Consider the following 27,611-nt stretch of genomic DNA (forward strand, 5'->3'; position numbering starts at 1 on the left):
AAATCCGTAGTGAATCAACAACGTTGAGACTGGTCGTGGAGATAGTACCATGAAAAGTCGCTAGATCGCTGTGTAATCGCAAGATCGAGCAGAACCCGAAGTTTCTCGACTTGTGACGTGAACAGTTCAAGTAGTTCGAGTCATCTCGAAGTGGGCTACACAGTTAGTTTACGATATCAATTCTCGCGGATAAGTTATTTTCGGTAACAGTCACTTATAACGTTTATAAACAACTGCTCAAAGTAATTATTCGTACTGTCAAATGTACCAACTGTATCCCCACGCATCTGGTGTAAGTTACTGCGGATGCAGTTATTAATCAGTGTAGCAGTCACAGTTACTGCTGTTATTAGTAACTGGCAACAATACCTGCTGAAATATGCCAGAATTTCAACATAATAGACACATTTTAAAATACAACAGAAATCTGTGATGTATGTAATGTTAACATGATATTAAAATTGAACGTGTGCTCTATGTATGTGCAACTACGTGTGTGTAGCGAAGTATATTTTGTTGTAAATGATCAGTGGCGGAAATCAGACTCTTGATTATTGTACATCTGAAAGTTTTGGGGCAGAAAACCGATGAAAATATGCGAGAACCAACTTTCTCGAGTCGTATATCAGGGTAGAATACTCTCATCTCTTATTTTTTTCTCGAAACGAAAAATAATTACACTTGCCTTGAACCAAGTAGGCAACGGCCTTGCCGCAGTGGATACAACGGTTCCCGTGAGATCACCGAAGTTAAGCGCTGTTGGGCATGGCCGGCACTTGGATGGGTGACCATCCAGCCGCCATGCGCTGTTGCCATTTTTCGGGGTGCACTCAGCCTCGTGATGCCAATTGAGGAGCTACTCGACCGAATAGTAGCGGCTTCGGTCAAGAATACCATCATAACGACCGGGAGAGCGGTGTGCTGACCCCACGCCCCTCCTATCCGCATCCTCCTTGGAGGACGACACGGCGGTCGGATGGTCCCAGTAGGCCATTCGTGGCCTGACGACGGAGTGAGAGTGCTTGAACCAAGTCCGTCTTTATACCTATGATTTTTTTCATTACTTTCTTAAATCTGGAGTGCACAGTTCTTGGAGCCGATAAATTCATTGTTACATCCGTATTTTTGAAGCTTTTTTTTAGGTCGTCATGCAGGACTTGTACGATAATTTCTTAGGTGCAAATCACACTTCACAAACTCGTTATCTAAAATAGTAAAGTAGGTCCTTGATTTTATGTCGGTGCACCGTCGGTAGCGAAAGCGAACGGGAAGTATCCTTGTAGCGTCTTCGACAAACGAAACAAAAATGGACTCCAGTTTTCCAGTGTTCCAGTTAGCAGTAATCTCTAGTATTTTTATATCTTCGGAAATAATGGGTTATTCCATTTCCTTGAAAGTACGAATATGATAAGGTCATTGTGATTTATCCATGGTCAGATAGAGCGTGACAGAATTATAGAACCACATTCATCGGTAAAAAGGCATGCAATATTAACAGTTACTCATCAGTTATTTCCATGGTAGTACGAACATCACATGGTCAGTGTATTCATTGTTAGTAGTGAGAGAGAGTGAGACCGAAGGGCCAGTAGTGAAGGGAAACTCGCCATCGCACTCCTGTTATATTCAGTTGTAAGATGTCCCAGTGGACAGCCCATCAAGAACTGAACATGTATCAAGCATTAAAACAGGAAGAATGTGTACTGAACCGTAAAAAAAGAAGCAAAATAGAAACAATGAAAGGTCCAAGCTCAAGATGTACAACAGAGAGGAAAAATGAACAGCAATGGCTTCGTGGTTATGTGATCACGGTGTTGAACTATGAAGGGGAAGATCCGGGTTCAAGTCTGCCTCGAACCCTTTTTTTCACAAATTTATGTCTGTGTTGTGGTGTAACATCTGTTCGCAACAGCGAGATGTAAGGAAAGGACATCCAGACATAAGCATCTCCTATTTTTTCTACACAAGTTCATTTGTTGTTCTCATTTCTGTGAGAGGTCTATGCGGTATCACGCCTGCTCTCACAATTCATCACATTCACTTGCGACGGTAATATATTCTGTAAGGTGGCATGGATTCCTGACCTTCATTTCTTACATACTCCGTAGTCACAATCGTATTCTGCACTTCGAGACGCTTCATTCGAACCCAAACTCGATAAGGTAGAGTCAATTTTGTATGAATTCATGTAAGCAATATGCAAATCTAATAAGTAAATCACAAGTGCGCACCGAGGTGGAAAAAGTCGAGGCTGGTGTACACAACATGACGGCCACAGGAATTTTCGTTCTAGGAAAGCTGCCGGCCCACTGGGTAGCCTGCCCCTTCAGAGGGGTGGGTCGGCGCACACCTACTTTGGTTGGAATGACCGCCCAGGGAGAGGACAGCTTTTGCAGAGCGAAAGGATAACAACCCCCACGTTCGACTTAAAAGTAAATTCCACTACATTGTGTGGGAGCACCGAGAAGACGCATTTTTTGACGGACCAACTGCGTAGTTACAGAGTTCTCACAGGAGGATGGTATATGCCTAACGGAGATGCTACATCTTTATGCACTGGTCGACTTAAATGAAACGTCATTCTCCTATTTAAAAGAGCAACACTGATTGGCGGGATATTTCTGACACAAAGAACCAGAGGAGTGAGGGAAGACAGCAAATGATATACCCTTGCAACTTTTCCAGAAATGGCGCCGTTCCGTTGTCACTCTTGGAGCAGGAACACATAACGAGAGCGATTGCACTCATACGTGTACGCAAAGAGCGAGGAACAAAGTCTCTCCTCAGTACTTCACTGGGAGAGCACCTCTGTTGTTATCGAATCAGGGTGATACTCCATATTGAGTCACTCGCGATTTAACATTGTTCACTGTGTTGGCCACCACACTTATTGTGCAGTAAGAACACAGACAGAGTACTAGTGAAACATCTGCGAGCGAATATTGAGTGGCATTGTGGTGTACTGGTTATCTCACCGGTGTACCACAATAGTTAGCCTAGGGGTGGATAGGAGTCCTTGATTTCATCGAGGCGTAGATTCACAGATAGAAAGAGATAGTTGTGTTATTCGTCAGCAGCGAGCGACGCAGGTAGAAAGAGTACTTGTTGCATCAATTCATTGCGCAACTTGACAAACTAAAACCCGCACACTCACAATTCTTACCATATGACTCATATTCTATAACCAATGTATGTTGTAACACCCAACCAGTCACCTATCTGGTTTTGGTGTGTGTTCACCCCAGGTAATTGACTAACAGATCAACACAGAGTGCAAAACTGCCGCAATGTCCAATAACGCAAAGAAAGTAATAAGGCCCTGTGACTCCTGATTGAACTGCGGTGGCAGTGTTGACATTAATTGATTCAAAATTGATCCCTTTTAATTAAAAAGGGGTGCACATTGATGTTATATTCAGCTATTGAACACCAGATGCAAATGTTGAACATAAAATTAATTAAGAAAGTGACTTGGGATTTCAACTTCTTGATTGAAAACAGGAACAGTCGATTAGCACATATTTATTTTAACTCATGACCTTCACTCATCACATTACATGACTCTCCTAACAGGCAGTGGTAGTAAATTGCATTTGTCTGGAGTAAAGCACGATAAATCAAAAGTAATTCCTATCGACTGACCCAGGCGTAATGCAAAGTGTGAGAAGAATTCTACAATACACGGCCCATGAAACCATCGTGGAAACTTTGCTGACGTGATCCAACAAATTAATCAGTGGCCGGAGCGGGCGCAATATCACCGAATACAGCGTGGCGGAGCGGCGTCATTATGCGAACGTTGGCAGACCTCTTGGTGCTGCAAGGCTGCGCTCGTCTATTCACTTCTAGCTATCTTGCTCAGTACATACCTGAACCAAAACTTTCTATCTCCAAACTCAATCGTTCCGTTTACTAAGTCCTAAAATGCAGAGATGCTCACTCTCTCTCAGGCAAGCTGAGTAAAGAAAGCCACATCCGCACTCTAGGCAAGCTGGGAATGGAAGACTTCTACGGGGACTTCTCCCAGTCCGCTCTTCGCCTTGGTTTCCCCTCCAGCAAAATCTTTTACGCCAAATGCAGCGCAAGCCGCGTTAATTATGCGTCGCTTCCCAGTGCCGACCAATGCCTGCTCTGGGAAGGGAACAAATTCCCACAAAATTTCCCTTCCTCTCAAATTCTGCTATTTAGCTCCTCCCAGGCCACCCACCAAGGTTAGCGTCTGCACAAACACAAATTTTTCCGGAATTCTGACTCCCAGGAGAGTACTTCAAATTCCTCAGTCCTACATTCTCATCGGGGGCCGGCGTATTTCATTCTGTCGCTCTTCACCTGATTTACTTCATACTCTGCATACCGTGAATTCAGAGTGAAGTTGCTATAGTCACGAACACGCATATTTTGACGTCTGTTGACTGCTCCACCGTAGCTTTGCGTTGCTTTCCCGCATGTTTCACTGAAAACGGGATGACAGACATTTATCAACAGGTGTACGAGTTCTCTGTCTGCTTCCCGGTACACCAGCATGGGGTCAACCACCCACTCACCGTCACTCATCTTAAGGCAGCTGGAGGCCGCGCCCCTTTACCACTTTCTCAGAGCTCGAGCCACCCTAAGCCGCCTATTGTCGCTTCCCTTCGCCGCTCCCCCGCCAGCCACGGTCACTCGAATACTTCCCTGGGATAAACTAGCCTCCAGTAAATCGACGCGTTTCCACAAAGTTTTCATGTCATGTGAATTACTTTAAAACCATCACCCGACATTAATTATTCCAATACATCCATACTATACCCTCTACAAGATGCATTGTGCCTTGTCAGTCATTTTTGTTCAGCCCTACTGTTCGCTCAACGTGAGTTAGGTGATTTATAATGACTTCATGTAAGGGGCATAGTTCTTGCCATCTTACAATGTGATATGACAATTGCCAAGACTACAGAAGGAGAGCAGAAAAGTCAATGACTGGATGGACAGTTCATAATTTTATGGGGGAAAAAAATTTGGAACGAGAGTGATTTGAACACAGACCTCCTTCTTTCCGGTCCGACGCTGTGACCACAAAACCGCGAGGCCGCAGTTTCGCCACGTTGCTCGATGTTGCCTATCTTGAGTTTGGATGACTCACCGTTTGTATGGTGCTTCTTTTCTCACAGTTCGGCACACCTTCTTCCTATTTTCATGCTTGATCTTGAAAAGGAACTAAAAAATGTTGTAATTTAATCTCAAAGATACAAGAAGAAAACTTGTTCGACTGTCATACCAGAGGAATACTCTAAAAAACTTTTTTATCATTGAGAGGCAAAGGACTAATTTCGAGATTCTTTTATTACTTCTAGTATTAACTACCTTTTTTGTTCTGATGTGCTGGCGTAAAGACGTACTGTATAGTTTCATATCTGTGTGTGTGTTAAATGAAGGTGTTAAATGATGATGGCCGGCCGCGGTGGTCTCGCGGTTCTAGGCGCGCAGTCCGGAACCGTGCGACTGCTACGGTCGCAGGTTCGAATCCTGCCTCGGGCATGGATGTGTGTGATGTCCTTAGGTTAGTTAGGTTTAAGTAGTTCTAAGTTCTAGGGGACTGATGACCACAGCAGTTGAGTCCCATAGTGCTCAGAGCCATTTGAACCATTTTTTGTTAAATGATGAAAAATGTGTTTTATAATTTCTGTCAAGATGAAGCCTAAATCCCATACCAATGGAGTACAAATTATTCTGTTAATTCGAGAAGGCGAATTTTAGATGGAGGCGACGATCTTTACGACGGCGCTGCTCAACAATAGAGGTACGTGATTGTGCTCACTACTTTCCTTTGGTGGCCGCTAAGATTAATTTCGATGTGTTTTTGCCGAGACATTCAGTACCTGCAATCTTCCTTTTCGTATAAAAATAGGAGTCCGACTGAAAAAGAAATATTCTTAAATTTAAATAATTGCAGTTCTTTTACCCAGGCCACGGGGAATGATAGAAAGTACGTGCCTCTACCCTGATTGTACGTTCGCAATCTCCGAGTGTGTTACGACGTAATTATTTTACACAAAAAAATTAAGATCGCAACCACTCGTACGCGAATGTACGTACCCTCTGAATGTGTCTAGTCAGTCGTGTGCATTGTTCTAAAGCTTTTCTGTTAATATTCTGTGGATTGCATCTCCGCAATTAATTTTTGTTTATGCCGCAAATCGCACTTCACGCGAAGTATTTATTACACAAGTTTCAGGCTCCATTTAATGTCAAAAAATTCCGAAGTACGGCAGACTTAGCAAACCGCTACAATAATTTCATATCTCTACAACTACAATAACAAACAAAAAAACCATAACAAAATACAAAAAACAATAAGAAGAGAGGGTACGTTACAGTGGCGACCGAGTGCCATGACGATTATTTCAGTAAAAATCAGTAGAAATTTTAGTTGAAATATTTAAGCCATTTTTGCCATCCATTATTGCTATTACAACTCATTGTTTCTGTTGCATGTTACGCGAGCTGCGTACCAAAAAGAGAAAAAAAAAAACCATAGAAATTACCAATTTTTGAGAGAAAAGTGTTGGACCTTTTAATGTCAAAAAATTCCGAAGTACAGCTGACTAAGCCAACCGCTACAATATTTTCATATCTCTACAACTACAATAACAAAAAACAATAACAAAAAATAAAAACAATAACAGAAAGGGTACGTTACAATCTGTGTTCAGTTTTCAACGGGTTATCCACTGGGCCGTTTTACCACTAAATCTGAGGCGGGCGCGATGGGTAGTTTCCTTCGCCAGTAGCCGGTAATTTGTCGCAGCTAAGTTACCGTTTGCCAGCTGTACTGCAGCGCTGAGTGGTCTGGTCTGGTGCGCTGCCGGCAGGGCGCGACTCGCAACGACTCCCGCAGCTGGGTGACGTGCTCGGCGGTGAACGCGGCCGGGTCGGCGGTGGCGCGCGCGCGGCTGCGCGTCGTGGCGCCGGAGGACCTGCCGCCGCCGGTGATCGCGCTCGGCCCCGCCAACCAGACGCTGCCCGTGCAGTCGGTGGCGCTGCTGCCGTGCCGCGCCGCGGGCAGCCCGCCGCCCGTCATCACGTGGTACCGCGACGGCGCGCCCGTGCTGCCCGGCCCGCGCGTCAACGTCTCCGCCTCCGGCACGCTCCAGATCAACGGTGCGTAAGCCTCGCCACTGCGCAGACGTATCCCTCCGCGTTTGTTGTCACCTCGCTGCACATTCCTTCACTCCCTAACTTGTCAACTTTTTACTTGCAACTTCTTCCTCTTCTTCTCCTTCTACCTTTACAGATCAGGCCTATCAACCTGTTCCATCTTTTGACTGGCTGTCCTTTGTCGCTCTTTCTACATCTGCATCTACATCTACATCCATACTCCGCAAGCCACCTGACGGTATGTGGCGGAGGGTACCTTGAGTACCTCTATCGGTTCTCCCTTCTACTCCAGTCTCGTATTGTTCGTGAAAAGAAGGATTGTCGGTATCCCTCTGTGTGGGCTCTAATCTCTCTGATTTTATCCTCGTGGTCTCTTCGCGAGATATACGTAGGAGGGAGCAATATACTGCTTGATTCCTCGGTAAAGGTATGTTCTCGAAACTTCAACAAAAGCCCGTACCGAGCTACTGAGCGTCTCTCGTGCAGAGTCTTCCACTGGAGTTTATCTATCATCTCCGTAACGCTTTCGCGATTACTAAATGATCCTGTAACGAAGCGCGCTGTTCTCCGTTGGATCTTCTCTATCTCTTCTGCCAACCCTATCTGGTACGGATCCCACACTGCTGACTAGCATTCAAGCAGTGGGCGAATAAGCGTACTGTAACCTACTTCCTTTGTTTTCGGATTGCATTTCCTTAGGATTCTTCCAATGAATCTCAGTCTGGCATCTGCTTTACCGACGATCAACCTTATATGATCATTCCATTTTAGATCACTCCTAATGCCTACTCCCAGATACTTTATGGAATTATCTGCTTCCAGTTGCTGACCTGCTATATTGTAGCTAAATGATAAGGGATCTTTCTTTCTATGTATTCGCAGCACATTACACTTGTCTACATTGAGATTCAGTTGCCATTCCCTGCACCATGCGTCAATTCGCTGCAGATCCTCCTGCATTTCCCTTGAAAACCACACCGCACCTGTGTTAAACCATTTTGAGACGACGGGAAGCTGTTTTGAATGCCAGATGGTTTTCTACACCGTACTGGGCGTGGTAACGTACAGTGTTTTCTGATTGTTTCCACGTTTTTTACCATCGCCTGTACATCCCTCCTGAAGCAGCTTGAGTGACTGTTTCCCCTGCAGACCTGGAGAAGCGAGACAGCGGCCTGTACACGTGCGTGGCGTCTTCGCGCAGCGGGAAGGCCACGTGGAGCGCCAGCCTGCGCCTCGAGCTGCCCACCAACCCCAACATCCACTTCTTCCGCGCGCCGGAGCCGTCCACGTTCCCCGGTCCGCCGAGCCGGCCGCACATCGTCAACGTCACCGCCTCCAGCGTCACCATCCAGTGGACGCGCAACAACAAGATCGGCTCCTCGTCCCTGCTCGGCTACCAGGTATGTCTTACACTGACATCATTACCAGCGTCCATCACTGTAGCACTTGATTGCGTTCCTATTGCAAAATTCAATAGAAATTCTCTGACCCATTTTATACAAGATAAATTAGACTAGATTCCTTTCGGAATATGCTGATGCATTAGTTCCATACTAAACAATCATATGCAACCGTTCGCTCGACGAAAGATCCATACCCAAAGACTGGAAAGTTGCGCAGGTCACACCAATATTCAAGAAAGGTACTAGGAGTAATCCACTGAATTACAGGCCCATATCGTTAACGTCGATATGCAGCAGGATTTTAGAACATATATTGTGTTCGAACATTATGAATTACCTCGAAGAAAACGGTCTATTGACAGTCAACATGGGTTTAGAAAAGATCGTTCCTGTGAAACACAACTAGCTCTTTATTCACATGAAGTGTTGAGTGCTATTGACAACGCATTTCAGATCGATTCCGTATGTCTGGATTTCCGGAAGGCTTTCGACACTGTACCACACAAGCGGCTCGTAGTGAAATTGCGTTCTTATGGAATATCGTCTCAGTTATGCGACTGGATTTGTGATTTTCTGTAAGATAGGTCACAGTTCGTAATAATTGACGGAAAGTCATCGAGTAAAACAGAAGTGATTTCTGGCGTTCCCCAAGGTAGTGTTATACGCCCTTTCCAGTTCCTTATCTATATAAACGTTGTTTCCAGATGACGCTGTCGTTTATCGACTAATAAAGTCATAGGTAATTTCGTTCTTCTTGTATATCTTCTCCTTCTGTATGGCATGGCTGTCTGTACTGTGCGGCTGCCTCGAGTCGCCTGACGTGCAGCTGCCTCATAAGCAGTCACTTTGCTACTGATAAGATGGGCGCGGCAGGAAGTAAGCGCACTGATAAGAGCAATGGCGTCAGCGGAAGTACCCTTTAGCAGCGGATTGCGCTTAGTTAGAACTTAGCGCGATCCTCCAACTCTGGCGGCAGCCAGGCGAAGCTCGTTCAAGGTCACCCGCCTTGCGTCGCTGATGCGTGTAAATGAAGACAGCCATGCATTTACACGCATCAGCGACGCAAGGCGGGTGACCTTGAACGAGCTTCGCCTGGCTGCCGCCAGAGTTGGAGGATCGCGCTAAGTTCTAACTAAGCGCGATCCGCTGCTAAAGGGTACTTCCGCTGACGCCATTGCTCTTATCAGTGCGCTTACTTCCTGCCGCGCCCATCTTATCAGTAGCAAAGTGACTGCTTATGAGGCAGCTGCACGTCAGGCGACTCGAGGCAGCCACACAGTACAGACAGCCATGCCATACAGAAGGAGAAGATATACAAGAAGAACGAGATTACCTGTGTACAAGAATGTAGATACACTCGAAATGAAGCCGAAGCAGACTGCACAACAGCAGTTACTTGGAGGACTTATAACCTATAACCTTAAGACCTAAACAAACTGCAAAACGACTTAGAAAAGATATCCGAATGGTGCGAAAATTGGCAGTTGACCTTAAATAACGAAATGTGTGAGGTCATCCACAAGAGTCCTAAAAGGAACTCGTTAACTTCGGTTACACGATAAATCAGTCTAATCTAAAAGCCGTAAATTCAACTAAATACCTAGGTATTACAGTTACGAACAACTTAAATTGGAAGGAACACATAGAAAATGTTGTGGGGAAGGCTAACCAAAGACTGCGTTTTATTGGCAGGACACATAGAAAATGTAACAGACCTACTGCCTACACTACACTTGTCCGTCCTCTTTTAGAATACTGCTGCGCGGTGTGGGTTCCTTACCAGTTAGGACTGACGGAGAACATCGAAAAAGTTCAAAGAAAGGCAGCACGTTTTGTATTATCGCGAAATATGGGAGACAGTGTCACAGAAATGATACAGGATTTGGGCTGGAAATCATTAAAAGAAAGGTGTTTTTCGTTGCGACGGAATCTTCTCACCAAATCCCAATCACCAACTTTCTCCTCCGAATGCGAAAATATTTTGTTGACACCGACCTACATAGCGCGGAACGATCACCACGCTAAAATAAGGGAAATCAGAGCTCGCACGGAAAGAAATAGGTGTTCATTCTTTCCGCGCGCTATACGAGATTGGAATAATAGAGAATTGTGAAGGTGGTTCGATGAACCCTCTGCCAGGCACTTAAATGATATTTGCAGAGTATCCATGTAGATGTAGATGTAGAGGACACTGTCCGTCGTTTTCTCAGAAACGATGTAGTGTCTGCGGGTAAGCCCAGAGAGACTTTCTCTTATTTTTGCCTCCTCTTCCCCTGAGTGAAATTTCTGGGAAATCGGGTTACGACACTTGCTGTGTTCTCCTCGCCAGTATAGGAACAAAACGACAGGGAGGCTGTAATAGACTCATTTGTCTGGAGTAGTCAATTGACATAAGAGTGTCGAACGTGCAGCAGGGCTCAAGTTAGTTGAATAACTGAGAGGTGTGTTTTGTTCTGCCTTATGGAGCGGCCCCATCTCGGAGCCTTCGCCCACAAGTCACACCTCGCCCTGACATTGCTGTCGAGTGGTTGATATGAGGGAGGGGACCTAACAGCTACAGTCTGGAACCGCGAGACAGCTACGGTCGCAGGTTCGAATCCTGCCTCGGGCATGGATGTATGTGATGTCCTTAGGTCAGTTAGGTTTAAGTAGTTCTAAGTTCTAGGGGACTGATGACCTCAGAAGTTAAGTCCCATAGTGCTCAGAGCCATTTGAACCATTTTGAATCAAACAGCGAAGTCATTGCTCCCATCGGTTTATGGAAGGATGGGGAAGGAAATCGGCCGTGCCATCTTGTAAGGTGCCAGGACATGGGCACTTAGACGTTAGCTTACCAACATTAGTATTAATAATAAAGGGACTGGCAAGGGCATCAGATCATGACTGTATTGCAAAGCGTTGGTGAAAAGTATTGGAAGTTGAGGATTGTGCAATGTAAAGTCTGCAGATGGCCGTAGCTCGCCGGGCCGCCGTGGGCGGCAGGCAGCGGCCACCGGAAACGCGGGACAATACGGCGCTTTTGGGGATAGCCCGGCATTCGGAGCCACCTGTGCTGGGCAACACGTGGCGAAGACGGGAATTTCGTTTGCCTAGGGGCGTTATGACCTACTCGATCATTGGGTAGATCTCAGTGGAGGGATTTCGGCGATGATAGAGCGTTCCACATTGGCCGAAACTGAGTATTCTTCCGCCGCGTTTTCGTACGCGTGGGAGACGAGAGAATTGTCGAAGGACTTCGCCTTCAGCCATCGAGCGGTACGGACTTGGAAACGGCGTCTCGGCCATCGTCTTCGAAGGGAGATATACGGTCTGTATCGCAGCACTGCATCAACGCGTGTTCCGTGCAGAGTTCTGCGGTTAGAGCTCTTTGTGTGCTCAGAAGCGAGATTTTCACCAACGCCTAACCACTTCCAACAACGTACCTAATATTCTCGATCTAGGAGTTATCCTTGCGAGGTGCCGAGTATTTATCAACGCAGCTGCCGGTAATAGGGGCGCGTAATTGCAAATTGTTAATGTGCCATTCTCAGAAGTGTGTGGGTGGACAAAGAGATTCACATTTTTTTTTTTTTGTAAATTTTGTCAGTTGTGGTGGGGAATATCAAATTAAAATGCCAATATTACGATCGAATTATCGACTTCATTGTAGCTAGCATTTACCCTGTCCCAGTAAACTTTACATGTACTCTAGTCACTGCACAGCTTGCCCAGATGGGAAGGAAAGGTTTGCGGTCTTCTATGTCAGCGACGGACAGATAAGCTTACAATCTGAAAGAAATCATCCTGGCATTTGGCTGAAGCGATTCAGGGAAATCACGCAAAACCTAAAGCAGGATGGCCCGACGCGGGTTCGAACCGCCGTCCTCACGAATGCGGGTCCAGTGCGCTAACCACTGCGCCACCTCGCTGGGTGACATTGCTGCGTGTTTTTCTGCGTCCCGGTGAAGATTGCAGGTTCGCGTCCTGTCGCGGTCGCCAGTTGTAGTTGTTAACAAAAAACAAAAAAGAAAAGAAAAGAAGAGGTTGAAAATGTGGGAAGAAATGGTGAATGAAAAGGGGGTTTTAAAATCGTTAATAACTGTGAAAAGAGGAAAGAATGTAATTGAAATCGGACTTCGTATTAGAGAAAAGCTATCGGATTTCGTAATTCGGAAAAGCTATTGTTGGGGCGGTCCTTCTGGCGTTTCTGAGCAAAAGTCAAACCAATTTCCACTAAAAAAATTATTTGAAAGAGAACAGAGAATAACAAAATGTGATTAACAGGGGGAAATGGCGTAGATAAGAGTTCATTCTTTAGCATGTTAACATGTCTTCTCTTGTGTGGCGTCCAGGTCTTGTTCTTCAAAAATCTCCTGCTTCATTTCCGCACGAAAAGTCGTAGCTGCTCCGAAATCTTGCAATAAATTTGATTGTCAAGGAATTACTAATGTATACAAATTAAATGCATCTTGATATTGAATGCAATGTATTTTACGTTGCTGCTTCCATCCTCCAAATTTCATACGAACTTCCACAATACGTCTGCACATTAATAAGTTTTTTTTCGTATTAATCCGACCAAGACTAGCTAATAAGTAAGTTAATCTTCCGCTCTCAAGAGACAAGAGCGGGTAGAAAACAAAAAGTGTTACAATTTTTGTACCTTCATTTTCTTATACGAGGGCTATCCACAAAGTACATTACGTTTTCGTTTGTGTCCGTTAGGGGCGGGGCTAGCGCGGCCATCTTGGTGACATGGCATTCCGCCGCTCAGTCGGCATCCTGCCGTGCTAGTGAGAGGTTCCGGCTGTACTCCGTTGAGTTACTGTGACAGTTGAAATGTCAGCGTTAATTGAAAATGCCGCGAAGTGTGAAGTGCGTGCTGTAATAAGGTTCCTCACTGCAAAAAACTGTACACCGATAGAAATCTATCGGCAGCTTTGTGAAGTGTATGGGGACAACATAACCACTGAAGGTGGAGTGCGTCAATGGGTCATAAAATTTTAAAATGGCCGAACTAACGTTCACGACGAAGAGCGAAGTGGAAGACCCAGCATAGTGACTGCCGAACTTGTCGAAAAAGTCGATGCCGCGGTCCGTGAAAACCGTAATTTCACAATAACGGAACTCTCTCTGAGTTTTCCACAAATTTCACGAAGTTTGTTGCACGAAATCAGTACCAAAAAGCTTGGTTACCACAAGTTTTGTGCATGATGGATACCAAAAATCTTGACAGAGATTCACAAAAATCAGTGAACGGCTGCAGCGTTAACGTTTTTGGACGCTTACGAGAAAGATGGCGACTCATTACTCGATCGCATCGTTACTGGTGACGAAACATGGGTTAAGCATGTGAACTGCGAGACAAAATTGCAGTCAATGCAGTGGGGGCACACAATTTCCCCCCAAAAACCCAAGAAATGCATGCAGACAATGTCGGCAAGGAAGGTGATGGCGACTGTCTTTTGGGACAGAAAAGGTGTGATTTTTGTGGATTTCCTGGAAAGAGGCACTACAATAAACTTTCAAAGGTATTGCCAAACTCTGCACAACCTCAGAAGACAAATACAAAACAAGCGCAGGGGAAAGTTGGGCTCAAAGCTCTTGCTGATTCACGACAACGCCCGGGCCCACACGGCAAATGCCCCACTCGTGAAGTTCTCGAATCTTTTAAGTGGGAGTTGTTTCCTCATCCGCCGAACAGTCCCGACCTGGCACCGAGCGACTTCCACTTATTCCCAGCAATGAAGAAGTGGTTGGCTATGCAGCGTTTTGATGACGACGCACAGCTTCAAGAAGAGGTAACCACGTGGTTGAAGGCGCAGGCGGCCGAATTTTACGACGAAGGAATTTCCAAGCTCGTCCATCGCTACGATAAGTGCCTTAATTTAAATGTAGAAAAGTAGTATTTAAGTGTGGCTTTCATCTGTATATAACAAAAAAAAATTCCCAATACTTTATTTATTTTTAATTCCAAAACGTAATGAACTTTGTGGATAGCCCTCGTATATTTTCTCTGCCGTCGAGCGCTCATACCGCTGCGACGGCATAATTTATATCTGAGGGAACGAGTGCAGCGCGGCGAAATTCAGAGTCCCGCTACGGCGGGACGCGGGTTCGAACCGCCGTCCCCACAAATGCGGGCCCAGTGCGCTAACCACCGCGCCACCTCGCCCGGTGACATCGGCGCGTGCTCTTGTGCGTCCAGGTGGAGCTGTTCGGGCGCGACGAATCTGCGGGCGGCGGCGGCGGCGGCGGCTGGGTGGTGTCGGCGCGGCGCGTGCCGGGCCCCAGCTACACGCAGCACCACCTGGCGCCCGGCGTCACCTACACCTTCCTGGTGCGCGCCGAGAACTCGCACGGCCTGTCGCCGCCCAGCCCGCTGTCCGAGCCGGTGACGGTTCCCGCGGGCGCCGCGGGCACAGCCGGCAGGGCGGACGAGGAGCGGCTGCTGGCCCGGGCGACCGCCAGCCTGCTGGCCGGCCACATCGTCGAGCTGGCCGACGCGCAGCCCGTCGCCTCCACAGCCGTCAAGCTCGTCTGGGAGGTGAGCGCGCCGCTTCTCCCACTGCCAAACACCCTCACACTTCCAGGAGACTTTTTTTTTTCCTTTATTGAATTTCGATTCCCCCCGAAGGGGGCGAGCTGGCAGCAGCTTATTACGCTGCTCTGCAGCTTACAGGCTGTTTAAAATGTAAGAAGAAGATAAGAAACAATAAACAGCAGGCGATAAAACGGTGACTTAAATTGTAAAACGGCGGAAAATTGTGGAAAGTTAAAACATAAAGCAAAGGGTTGGCAAGGCTAATGAAATACACAGGAAGCAGACAGGTAACATAGTAAACAGACAATGAAAAAAAACATGGCGACAGTCTGGTTTCTGTTCGGAAGAGATATAAAATAACACCCAGTGACAGCACGATGTCCGTTCGCAACACTTCGGAAAAGACACACAACCCTGAACAGTCACTGTAAACACTGCACTAAAATGTCGGCACAAAGATGACACACCATAGCCGAGGGCAGATGGGGGAGGGGGGGGGGACCTGGATAGATTGGGGGGGGGGAGGAAACAAGGAGGAAGGAGAGGAAAAACGAAAGGGGGGAACCAAAGGAGGGAAAAGACTCATAAGGGGGGGAGGGGCAGGGCAGACGCGAGAGGGAATGGGAAAAGGCAGAGGAGGGAAATGCAAAAAGACTCAGGGGAGAGAAGGGGGCAGAGAGAGGGTAGGTGGGGAAAAAAGAGGATGGAAGGAGGGGGGGAGAGGGAGCCCAAGAAAGGGACAGAGGAAAGGAGGGGGGTTGAGGATCAGAGTCGATAGGAGGGATAAATGGAGGGAGAGAGGGCATCATCCGGGAGGGAGAGTTGATGGAAGCCACCTTGGGAAAGGAGATGAAGGGTGTAGAGATCGAGGGTAGGGGGGAACACAACAGTGAAGACGCGGCAGGGGGCGGGGATGGGAGAGGAAAGGAGCAACCAGCAGGTGAGGGGGATCAAGACGGCGGGAGGTGTAGAGTATGTGGATATGTTCGAGGAACAGGAGCAGATGAGAGAAAGGAATGAGGTCATAGAGGATCCTCGTGGGGTACGGGAGGCGTATACAGAAGGCGAGGCACTTATAGAATTAGGGGGGGGGGCAGATATCCAGGTGGTACTGGCATAACAGAGGATGGGACGGATTAAGGATTTGTAGGTGTGGAGGATGGTAGAGGGGTGCAACCCCCATATCCGGCCAGAGAGGAGTTTGAGGAGTCAGAGGAGGTTGTGGGCTTTGGATTGGATGGAGCGGAGATGAGGGATCCAGGTGAGGTGACAGTCAATGGTGAGGCCAAGGTAGGTGATTCCAGGAGAATGTCCGAGGGGCATTCAACAAGTAATGCAAAGCACTTCTTTTCTCAGCCAAGTTCGGTTGAAAAATGGGGAATTTGTTGAGGGACAGTCCCTTTAGTTCCACGAAGTTCCGATAGGTGGCAGCGCTATACAGGGTGGTACATTGATCGTGACCAAATATCTCACGAAATAAGCGTCGAACGAAAAAACTGCAAAGAACGAAACTTGTCTAGCTTCAAGTGGGAAACCAGATGAGGCTATGGTTGGCCCGCTAGATGGCGCTGCCGTAGGTCAAACCGATATACACTGGGTTTTTTTTAAAATAGGAGCCTCCATTTTTTATTACACATTCGTGTAGTACGTAAAGAAATATGAATGTTTTAGTCGGACCACTTTTTTCGCTTTGTGATGGATGGCTCTGTAACAGTCACAAACATATGGCTCACAATTTTAGACGAACAATACGTAACAGGTAGGTTTTTTAAATTAAAATACAGAACGTAGGTACGTTTGAACATTTTATTTCGGTTGTTCCAATGTGATACATGTACCTTTGTGAACTTATCATTTCTGAGAACGCATGCTGTTACAGTGTGCACCTGTAAATAGCACATTAAAGCAATAAATGCCCAAAATGATGTCCGTCAACCTCAGTGCAGTGGCAATACGTGTAACGACATTCCTCTCAACAGTTCGCCTTCCGTAATGTTCGCACATGCATTGACAATGCGCTGGCGCATGTTGTCAGGCGTTGTCGGTGGATCACGATAGCAAATACCCTTCAACTTGCCCCACAGAAAGAAATCCAGGGACGTCAGATCCGGTGAACGTGCGGGACATGGTATGGTGCTTCGACGACCAATCCACCTGTCATGAAATATGCTATTCAGTACCGCTTCTACCGCATGCGAGCTATGTGCCGGACATCCATCATGTTGGAAGTACATCGCCATTCTGTCATGCAGTGAAACATCTTGTAGTAACATCGGTAGAACATTACGCAGGAAATCAGCACACATTGCACCATTTACATTGCCATCGATAAAATGGGGGCCAATCATCCTTCCTCCCATAACGCCGCACCATACATTAACACGCCAAGGTCGCTGATGTTCCGCTTGTCGCAGCCATCGTGGATTTTCCGTTGCCCAATAGTGCATATTATGCCGGTTTACGTTACCGCTGTTGGTGAATGACGCTTCGTCGCTAAATAGAACGCGTGCAAAAAAATCTGTCATCGTCCCGTAATTTCTCTTGTGCCCAGTGGCAGAACTGTACACGACGTACAAAGTCGTCGCCATGCAATTCCTGGTGCATAGAAATATGGTACGGGTGCAATCGATGTTGATGTAACATTCTCAACACTGACGTTTTTGAGATTCACGATTCTCGCGCTATTTGTCTGCTACCGATGTGCGGATTAGCCGCGACAGAAGCTAAAACACCTACTTGGGCGTCATCATTTGTTGCAGGTCGTGGTTGACGTTTCACATGTGGCTGAACACTTCCTGTCTCCTTAAATAACGTAACTATCCGGCGAACGGTCCGGATACTTGGATGATGTCGTCCAGTATACCGAGCAGCAGACATAGCACACGCCCGATGGGCATTTTGATCACAATAGCCATACATCAACACGATATCGACCTTTTCCGCAATTGGTAAACGGTTCATTTTAACACGGGTAATGTTTCACGAATCAAATACCGTCCGCACTGGCGGAATGTTACGTGATACCACGTACTTATACGTTTGTGACTATTACAGAGCCATCTATCACAAAGCGAAAAAAATGGTCCAATTAAAACGTTCATATTTCTTTACGTAGTACACGAATATGTAATAAAAATGGGGGTCCTATTTAAAAAAAAAACGCAGTTGATATCCGTTCGACCTACGGCAGCGCCATCTAGCGGGCCAACCATAGCGCCATCTAGTTTCCCCCATCAAGCTAGACGAGTTTCGTTCTTTGTAGTTTTTTCGTTTGATGCTTATTTCGTGAGATATTTGACCCGGTCACTATCAATGGACCACCCTGTACGTAGCCTTCAAAATGGCGTCTGTAGCGGAGATGTATTACAAGGAGAGAGCTATCATTGAATTTCTTTTGGCGGAAAACCACAGCATCCCACATGTTCGTACGCACTTGCAGAATGTCTGCGGAGACCTGTCAGTGAACGAAAGCGTGTCACCATAGCAACGAGGTCTCGCAAACCTGGCCGATCGCCCGCGGCCAGCCGCACACAGTTGTGACTCCCGCAGTGCTGGAACGTGCGGACACTCTCATTCAAGGTCATCGACGGATCACAATCAAACACTTACAAGGGGACCCTCCATACTGTAAATCACGGATTCTGATGTGCTTCAAATATGTTGTAGAGTCACTTACCCTGAGTACCTCGCTAACGGTTTTTTTTTTTTTACCGATGGGTCTTGGTTTTTGAGAAAATCGAATTTTAAGTTCATTGCGCGGTCTGTATCCGTAACATTACAAATTTTCCGAGCGTGTCAGCGTAGCGTAGGTTCACGTCTTCAGCGCCTGAGGAACCGGCACGGTAGCTCAGCGTGTTCGGTCAGAGGGTTAGCTGCCCTCTGTAATAAAAAAACTGAGTTAATGGATCAACGATGAACTGAAACGGGTGTCTTCTGACGTCCGCCCCGAGCAGATGAAAGGAACGAAAACGAACAAAATGAGATTTTTAAAAAAAAGAGGTACCGTGTTCGAATGCTGCTGTTGTACTTTTTTTTCAAATCGGATCGAATTTTTCAATTTTATTCCAAAGAATATTAACAAACAGTGTAAGGTGTGCGAAATTCTAAAGATATATTCAGTTATTAATTTTTTTCAAATTTTCATTTCCTTTGTGGTTCGCAAATGGTTCAAATCGCTCTGAGCACTATGGGACTTAACTTCTGAGGTCATCGGTCCCCTATAACTTAGAACTACTTAAACCTAACTAACCTAAGGACATCACACACATCCATACCCGAAGCAGGATTCGAACCTGCGACCGTGGCGGTCGCGCGGTTCCAGACTGAAGCGCCTAGAACCGCTCGGCCACTCCGGCCGGCCTGTGGTTCGCAGTTGGAGTTCTAAATGTTCTTACAATGGTCGCTTCTTGTATTACCTGAAATTGATCTCCGCTCATTATCGTTCCCTATCCCGTGAATACCGTTAGCCGTAACGGGAACCCCAGCTCCTAGTTGCGGCCAATGAGGATGCGAGTTGCTTTCCTTTACGTTCGCATCTAACTACAGTGTCAGTTGCTCGCAAAGCGTCTCTGGTGCCGTGTGTCTGAAACATTCTGTGAAATGGAAGAACCAAGTGTTTCTGCAGTGGTGCAGCCACAAGAAGATCCACATGTAGAGGAGTTGAACGAAGAATCAAAAGGCGATATCACAAATGCCATTAAATAGGCCGAAAATCTACTCCGCGATTTCAATGTCGTAACTAATACACCGCCTAGCGTGATCTCTGCCAATTCTATTGCAATTGGCGATGAGATATGTATCGCAATACAGGATCTCTAGGCCGAAAGACAGATCATTATTGATGATGAATTTATAGATTCCAAAGAAGAAGATGTATTCGGAGAATATGATGCGAACCACAAATGGAATGAATATTTCAAAAAAATAATAACAGAATATATCTTTATAATTTCGCACTCCTTACACTTTTTGTTGATATTCATTGAGATAAAACTGAAAAAAAAGTAGGATTCGATCACGATACCTCCAGCGCGTTGGCCGTGAACCTTTACCGCTGCGTTACGCTTACATGCTCGGAATACATGTGATGTTACAGGTATAGAGACCGCGTAACGAACCTCAAAATCGATTTTCTCAAAAACCAAGACCCGTTGCTTAAAAAAAAAAAAACAATAGGTACTCGGGGTAAGTGCCATATTTGAAACGCCTCAAAACCCGTGATTTACAGTATGGAGGGACCCCTTCTTAACTGCTCGACTGGATGCCTCTGAGATAGTGCGGACACACTCGTCCTCCAGTTGGGGTATTCAGAGGAGTGTGTGCCCGTTGGGTTCATCACTGCCTAACGAAAGACCATAAAGAGCAATGAAGAACCATTTGTGCAGAATTGCTTGTACTTCGCGAGGCCGACCGGAACATTTTTTGTGGAAGATCCTCACAGGCCATGAACCACGGATTCATGACTTTGAACTAGAAACAAAACGGCATCCACAGGGTGGCACCACACCAGCTCTTCTGAGACCCTCCTCAATCTGTAAATTCATGCCGACTGTCTTTGGGACTCTGAAGGGGTTATTCCGTTTAATATACTCCGTCATGGTCCAACTATCGACTCTGAAGTGTTTTGTGCTACCATCTGGAAGCTGAAGGAACGACTTCAGCATGTTTGTCGCCACAAAAATGCAAACAAACTTCTCCTTCTCCATGACAACACAAGGCCTCACACGAGTCTGCACACACGAGAGGAGCTCACGAAACTTCACTGGACTCATCTTCGCCATCCACCCTACGGCCTGGATCTCATACCTTCCGACTTCCATATGTTTGGCCCAATGAAGGATGCACTCCATGGCAACCAGGACGTGGATACGGGGACATTATTTATGCAGTGAGACGTTGGTTCCAACATCTACCAGTGGAGTGGTACTGTGCGGGCATACGAGCCCTCCCAGTACTGTAGCATTAGGACGCCGCTTGAACGGAGATTATGTTGAAAATAGGGTTTCGCAGCCGTAACAGTGGGGAATAATATGCTGAATTGGAATTCTGAATAAAACCAACCTGCTATCAATAAAAAATGTGTTGCTTTACTTACTGAACGCCCCTCATAATACAGTGTGCAGCAGAAATAACTACTGAATTTTAACCGCAAATAACAAAGCAATGCAAAATGAAATTCACAAATTTAATGCACAGTTTGAAAGAATAATATTTGCCATCTATGTCGTTTACACTAAGCTAGCAAAAGTGTCCTAACATGTATTAGTGGATGTCAATATGGACTGTGTCCACCCTTTGCATTTATCACAGTTTGAACTCTGCTGGGGACACTTTCACTGAGGTTTATGAATGTATGCAGAGGAATCGCAGCCCATTCTTCCTCGTGAGCCGAAACCAGAGGAGGCAGTGATGTTGGACGCTGGTGTCTGGAGCAAAGTCCTCATTCTAAGCCATTCTCAAGGTGTTTCACTTTGTTTGGATGGGAACTCTGGGCAGGCCAGTCCATTTCACGGAAGTTACCGTCCACAAGCCATTATCCTCACAGACGCAGGGTGCATTGTCATTTTGGCACATTCATCATCTCTGAACTGTGCGCAGTCCTGTAAAATGTGTTTATATTCTTCCGCATTCGCCGTCTTATTAAGCACAATAATGGGACCACACCCTAAACACCCAAACCGCCCCCATACTGTAACGCCACCTCCGCTGTAATTCACTGTTGGTACTAAAAACGATGGCAGGCAACATTTTTGAGGCATTCACCACAGCCACCATCCCATCGGATTGCCCCAGGATGTAGAGTGTTTCATCACTCCAAATCACTCGTTTCCAATCGCCCACTGTCCAGAAGCATAGCCTTTACACCACCTCAAGTGTCGCTTAGAATGTGTGAACTATGACGAGTTGCCCCGGAAGTAGACAACATTCCATTAGAACTACTGACGGCCTTGGGAAAGCCAGGCCTAACAAAACTCTACCATCTAGTGAGCAAGATGTATGAGACAGGCGAAATACCCTCGGACTTCAAGAAGAATATAACAATTCCAATCCCAAAGAAAGCAGGTGTTGACAGATGTGAAAATTACCGACCTATCAGTTTAATAAGCCACGGCTGCAAAATACTAACACGAATTCTTTACAGACGAATGGAGAAACTGGCAGAAGTCGACCTTGGGGAAGATCAGTTTGGAGTCCGTAGAAATGTTGGAACACGTGAGGCAATACTGACCCTACGACTTATCTTAGAAAATAGATTAAGGAAAGGCAGACCTACGTTTCTAGCATTTGTAGACTTAGAGGACGGTTTTGACAATGTTGACTGGAATACTCTTTCAAATTCTGAAGGTGGCAGGGGTAAAATACAGGGAGCGAAAGGCTATTTACAATTTGTACAGAAACCAGATGGCAGTTATAAGAGTCGAGGGACATGAAAGGAAAGTAGTGGTTGCGAAGGGAGTGAGACAGGGTTGTAGCCTCTCCCCGATATTATTCAATCTGTATATTGAGCAAGCAGTAAAGGAAACAAAAGAAAAATTCGGAGTAGGCATTAAAATCCGTGGAGAAGAAATAAAAACTTTAAGGTTCGCCGATGACATTGTAATTCTGTCAGAGACAGCAAAGGACCTGGAAGAGCCCCGGAACGGAATGGACAGTGTCTTGAAAGGAGGATGTAAGATGAACATCAACGAAAGCAAAACGAACATAATGGAATGTAGTCGAATTAAATCGGGTGATGCTGAGGGAATTAGATTAGGAAATGAGATGCTTAAAATAGTAAATGAGTTTTGCTATTTCGAGAGCAAAATAACTGATGATTGTCGAAGTAGAGAGGATATAAAATGGAGACTGGCAATGACAAGGAAAGCGTTTCTGAAGAAGAAAAATTTGTTAACGTCGAGTATAGATTTAAGTGTCAGGAAGTCGTTTCTGAAAGTGTTTGTATGGAATGTAGCCATGTATGGAAGTGAAACGTGGACGATAAATAGTTTAGACAAGAAGAGAATAGAAGCTTTCGAAATGTGATGCTACAGAATAATGCTGAAGATTAGATGGGTAGATCACATAACTAATGAGGAGGTATTGAATAGAATTGGAGCGAAGAGAAATTTGTGGCCCAACTTGACTAGAAGAAGAGATCGGTTGGTAGGGCATATTCTAAGGCATCAAGGGATCACCAATTTTGTATTGGAGGGCAGCGTTGAGGGTAAAAATGGTAGAGGGAGACCAAGAGTCCATAGGCACACAACAGCTGTAGGAGACCCAGATTGCACCGTAAAGAGAATCTTACACACAGAGATCAAGTTCCACCCGTACTGAATAGTGAGTGTACAGGAAATCAGTGAATGCTATTGGGTGAATTACAGAGCCTGTTGTAAGGTCATCATGGAAGATGTTGTAGCTAACACTGGACAACTTGCTAGTGGTGAAGTACACTTTCGTCTGTCAGACTACTTCAGTAACAAAAATTTTCAGTAGTGGTCCACGAACATTTCTCGACAGATCCTTGAGCGCCCTCTTCACAGTGATCATTTTACTGTCTGATCTGCTGTCACTGATTTCAAAACTGTAGCCCCTTACTTTTTTGAAGAAAAGGACACAGTTGTGACAGTAATAACTGATCTTTCTGTTTAGCTGCTACGCATCTTCTTGCAGTCAGTAATGACCCAGCGAATCATGCTGTGTGTTTGCAATAAGATGATGCCACTGCCTACACAGCCAGAGCATCAATGGACTTCTTCAACAAAATGTTTCCAATGTCTTAGTGTCCAGCCCTTTCCCCCCATCACATCTCTTGCAGTTTCTTTCATTGGGGATACCACAAGCTGCATGTCTTCCTTTGTAAGCTGTGAAAACTAAATGACCTGAAAGCTGCCATCCATCACAAACTTGAGGCAATACCACGAGGAAGACATGACCAGTAGAGTCATGTGGAACTTCGGGGGCAGACTTTGGATCTGCCATTCATTTCAGGCAGATGCCAGGGTGGTTCCTTTGAAAGGACATGGCCAACTTCTTCCCTCATCCTTCCCTAATCTGATGGGACCAATGACTTCGCTGTTTGGTCCCCTGCCCCGAATCAGCCAACCGACCTTCAGATCTGAATAGAGAACGGTCATCATTTGGATGATATCATTTCAAAACCTAATGTGAATATGTAAGTAATGTAAATAGCAAAAACTACCCTTTTGAACTATAAATTAAAATGGTGAATATCTTCTGTAATCTTGTATTATTTATGTTTAAAGTTTGAGAGCTATTTCTACCACATCATGTATTTTTTTTGTCAAGCATATGAAACACCATGGTCCAAATTCATCAACTGCAACGCTACTTGGAATGAAATGACAGCACCAGTTGCCCTTTTATTTCTGGTTACAACAATCAGTTTCAGCCACCATGGTCATTTTCCAGTGATTATGTGAACAGTACTGAAGACGAAGTTACAGTGTCAGTACAGAAACTCATCCACATTTTAAGAAAGCGAAATCCATGACATGAGTTTATGTGTCTATCCTTATTTCACTTTTAAAGCATTGTATTCATGTCACTGTTATTCGCTTCCCCCAGTTCGCCTTCCCTGCCCTCTACTGAGCCTCCCTGTAATCTACCCCTAACCCCCCCCCCCCCCCCCCATTTAAGCAGTGCCTCTTCACATGTCTTACCAGTCTGTCTGTGAACACCCACAAAGGTAGACTCTCTGATCAAAAGTGTCCAGACATCCCCATGTAATGTGGAATTGACCACTAGATGTCATGCGAGATACATGAGCAATACTGTGTTGTCAGTAGAGAGCAGTAACAGCAGAATGGGTTGATCAATACAGTTCAGTCACTTCAAATGTGTACTAGTCATTGGACGTCACCTGAGTAATATTTCAGCCCTTCCAAAGCTTCCCAAATTGATTGTTGGTGATGGAAACATGAAGGAACACTCATAGCTAAACCAAGACCAGGCATTCCTCAAGTACTGATGAAAAGAGAGCATCAAGCATTGTAGAGGGTGGTCATAAAACATCACATAAAATCAAGGGAAGGAATTGGCCATGAGTTTAAAAGTGCTACCAGCAGTCAGGTAATACAATGAATGTGGTGCAGTGGTTGAGCAGCTCCTCATAAGCGACACATTTCTGCAGTCAACGCTAAGCAGTGCTCGAGTTGGTGTAAAGAACGATGCTACTGGACAGTGAATGAATGGAAACGAGTGATTTATAACCAGAGTGCGATTTGCCGGAGGGGGGGGGGGGAGGGGGAGGGGGGGGATTTCCCCCCCTCTGCATCAGACCATCCCCTCCTCTGGTTTTAGTATATGCATCCCAACCTGGGATGTTTATTCCCAAACACTGGAGTAAAACTTTACAAATAATTTAAATTTGTGGAGCCGAACACTGAAAGTTGTTATACAGTCTTACTATTAATATGTTTGCTTATTAATTTGGAAAAAGTGTTATGTCGTAGGTAAGCATTTCAAAACATTTAGAACTAAATGACAAGATGACGCACACCACATTTCCGTAGCCTGCCACAATGTTGCAAGACGTCCCCCCCCCCCAGCATAAACGAGGCTTTAGAGCCAGGTTGCAATCAGATCCAAACGTCGTGGAAAACTGTGAAGAGATGTCATCCTGCAGCAAGATGACGCTCGCCCACATTCTGCCAAACGGACAGCCGACGCAATAAAAGAGTTGAGATTCGAGGTGCTGGAACATACACCATACAGTCCAGACCTGGCTCCAAGCGATTTTCACATGTTTGGACCCTTAACGGAAGCAGTACGGGGAAGAAGATTTGAAAGTGATGATGACGTCATTGCTGCAGTGCAAAATTGGTTACAGATGCAACCAATAAACATATTTTCTGATGAAATAAAAAAACTCGTAAAACGCTGGGAAAACTGCATTGAAGTCCAGGGAGGTTATGCAGAAAAATAACACGTTTCAGTTTTCTATCATCGAAGCTTTTCACAAATGTGCCTTTACTTTTTGAATTCCCCTCGTATACATGTATGTAGATGATTTTGTAAATAAGCTTTACCTACACTCCTGGAAATTGAAATAAGAACACCGTGAATTCATTGTCCCAGGAAGGGGAAACTTTATTGACACATTCCTGGGGTCAGATACATCACATGATCACACTGACAGAACCACAGGCACATAGACACAGGCAACAGAGCATGCACAATGTCGGCACTAGTACAGTGTATATCCACCTTTCGCAGCAATGCAGGCTGCTATTCTCCCATGGAGACGATCGTAGAGATGCTGGATGTAGTCCTGTGGAACGGCTTGCCATGCCATTTCCACCTGGCGCCTCAGTTGGACCAGCGTTCGTGCTGGACGTGCAGACCGCATGAGACGACGCTTCATCCAGTCCCAAACATGCTCAATGGGGGACAGATCCGGAGATCTTGCTGGCCAGGGTAGTTGACTTACACCTTCTAGAGCACGTTGGGTGGCACGGGATACATGCGGACGTGCATTGTCCTGTTGGAACAGCAAGTTCCCTTGCCGGTCTAGGAATGGTAGAACGATGGGTTCGATGACAGTTTGGATGTACCGTGCACTATTCAGTGTCCCCTCGACGATCACCAGTGGTGTACGGCCAGTGTAGGAGATCGCTCCCCACACCATGATGCCGGGTGTTGGCCCTGTGTGCCTCGGTCGTATGCAGTCCTGATTGTGGCGCTCACCTGCACGGCGCCAAACACGCATGCGACCATCATTGGCACCAAGGCAGAAGCGACTCTCATCGCTGACGACGACACGTCTCCATTCGTCCCTCCATTCACGCCTGTCGCGACACCACTGGAGGCGGGCTGCACGATGTTGGGGCGTGAGCGGAAGACGGCCTAACGGTGTGCGGGACCGTAGCCCAGCTTCATGGAGACAGTTGCGAATGGTCCTCGCCGATACCCCAGGAGCAACAGTGTCCCTAATTTGCTGGGAAGTGGCGGTGCGGTCCCCTACGGCACTGCGTAGGATCCTACGGTCTTGGCGTGCATCCGTGCGTCGCTGCGGTCCGGTCCCAGGTCGACGGGCACGTGCACCTTCCGCCGACCACTGGCGACAACATCGATGTACTGTGGAGACCTCACGCCCCACGTGTTGAGCAGTTCGGCGGTACGTCCACCCGGCCTCCCGCATGCCCACTATACGCCCTCGCTCAAAGTCCGTCAACTGCACATACAGTTCACGTCCACGCTGTCGCGGCATGCTACCAGTGTTAAAGACTGCGATGGAGCTCCGTATGCCACGGCAAACTGGCTGACACTGACGGCGGCGGTGCACAAATGCTGCGCAGCTAGCGCCATTCGACGGCCAACACCGCGGTTCCTGGTGTGTCCGCTGTGCCGTGCGTGTGATCATTGCTTGTACAGCCCTCTCGCAGTGTCCGGAGCAAGTATGGTGGGTCTGACACACCGGTGTCAATGTGTTCTTTTTTCCATTTCCAGGAGTGTATAATGTACTTTTAAAGATATAACAAGGGATGGCTTTTCTGATGGTGCTTACGCGTGAATAGTGAGTTTCGGCATTAACATCTATTTGTAAA

General features: G+C 46.2%; 1 protein-coding gene across 1 annotated transcript in view; it reads left to right on the forward strand.

The window, feature by feature from the left end:
• LOC126239043 (protein sax-3-like) overlaps positions 1-27,611 on the forward strand; it is a 112,160-nt gene that overhangs the window by 39,523 nt on the left and 45,026 nt on the right. The window contains exons 5-7 of the mRNA XM_049947869.1: positions 6,852-7,140; positions 8,287-8,537; positions 14,728-15,066. Coding sequence (XP_049803826.1) covers positions 6,852-7,140; positions 8,287-8,537; positions 14,728-15,066 — 879 coding nt within the window. The remainder of the gene's footprint in view (positions 1-6,851; positions 7,141-8,286; positions 8,538-14,727; positions 15,067-27,611) is intronic.

The sequence above is a fragment of the Schistocerca nitens genome, chromosome 1 (assembly GCF_023898315.1).
Source record: "Schistocerca nitens isolate TAMUIC-IGC-003100 chromosome 1, iqSchNite1.1, whole genome shotgun sequence".
Classification (NCBI taxonomy): domain Eukaryota; kingdom Metazoa; phylum Arthropoda; class Insecta; order Orthoptera; family Acrididae; genus Schistocerca; species Schistocerca nitens.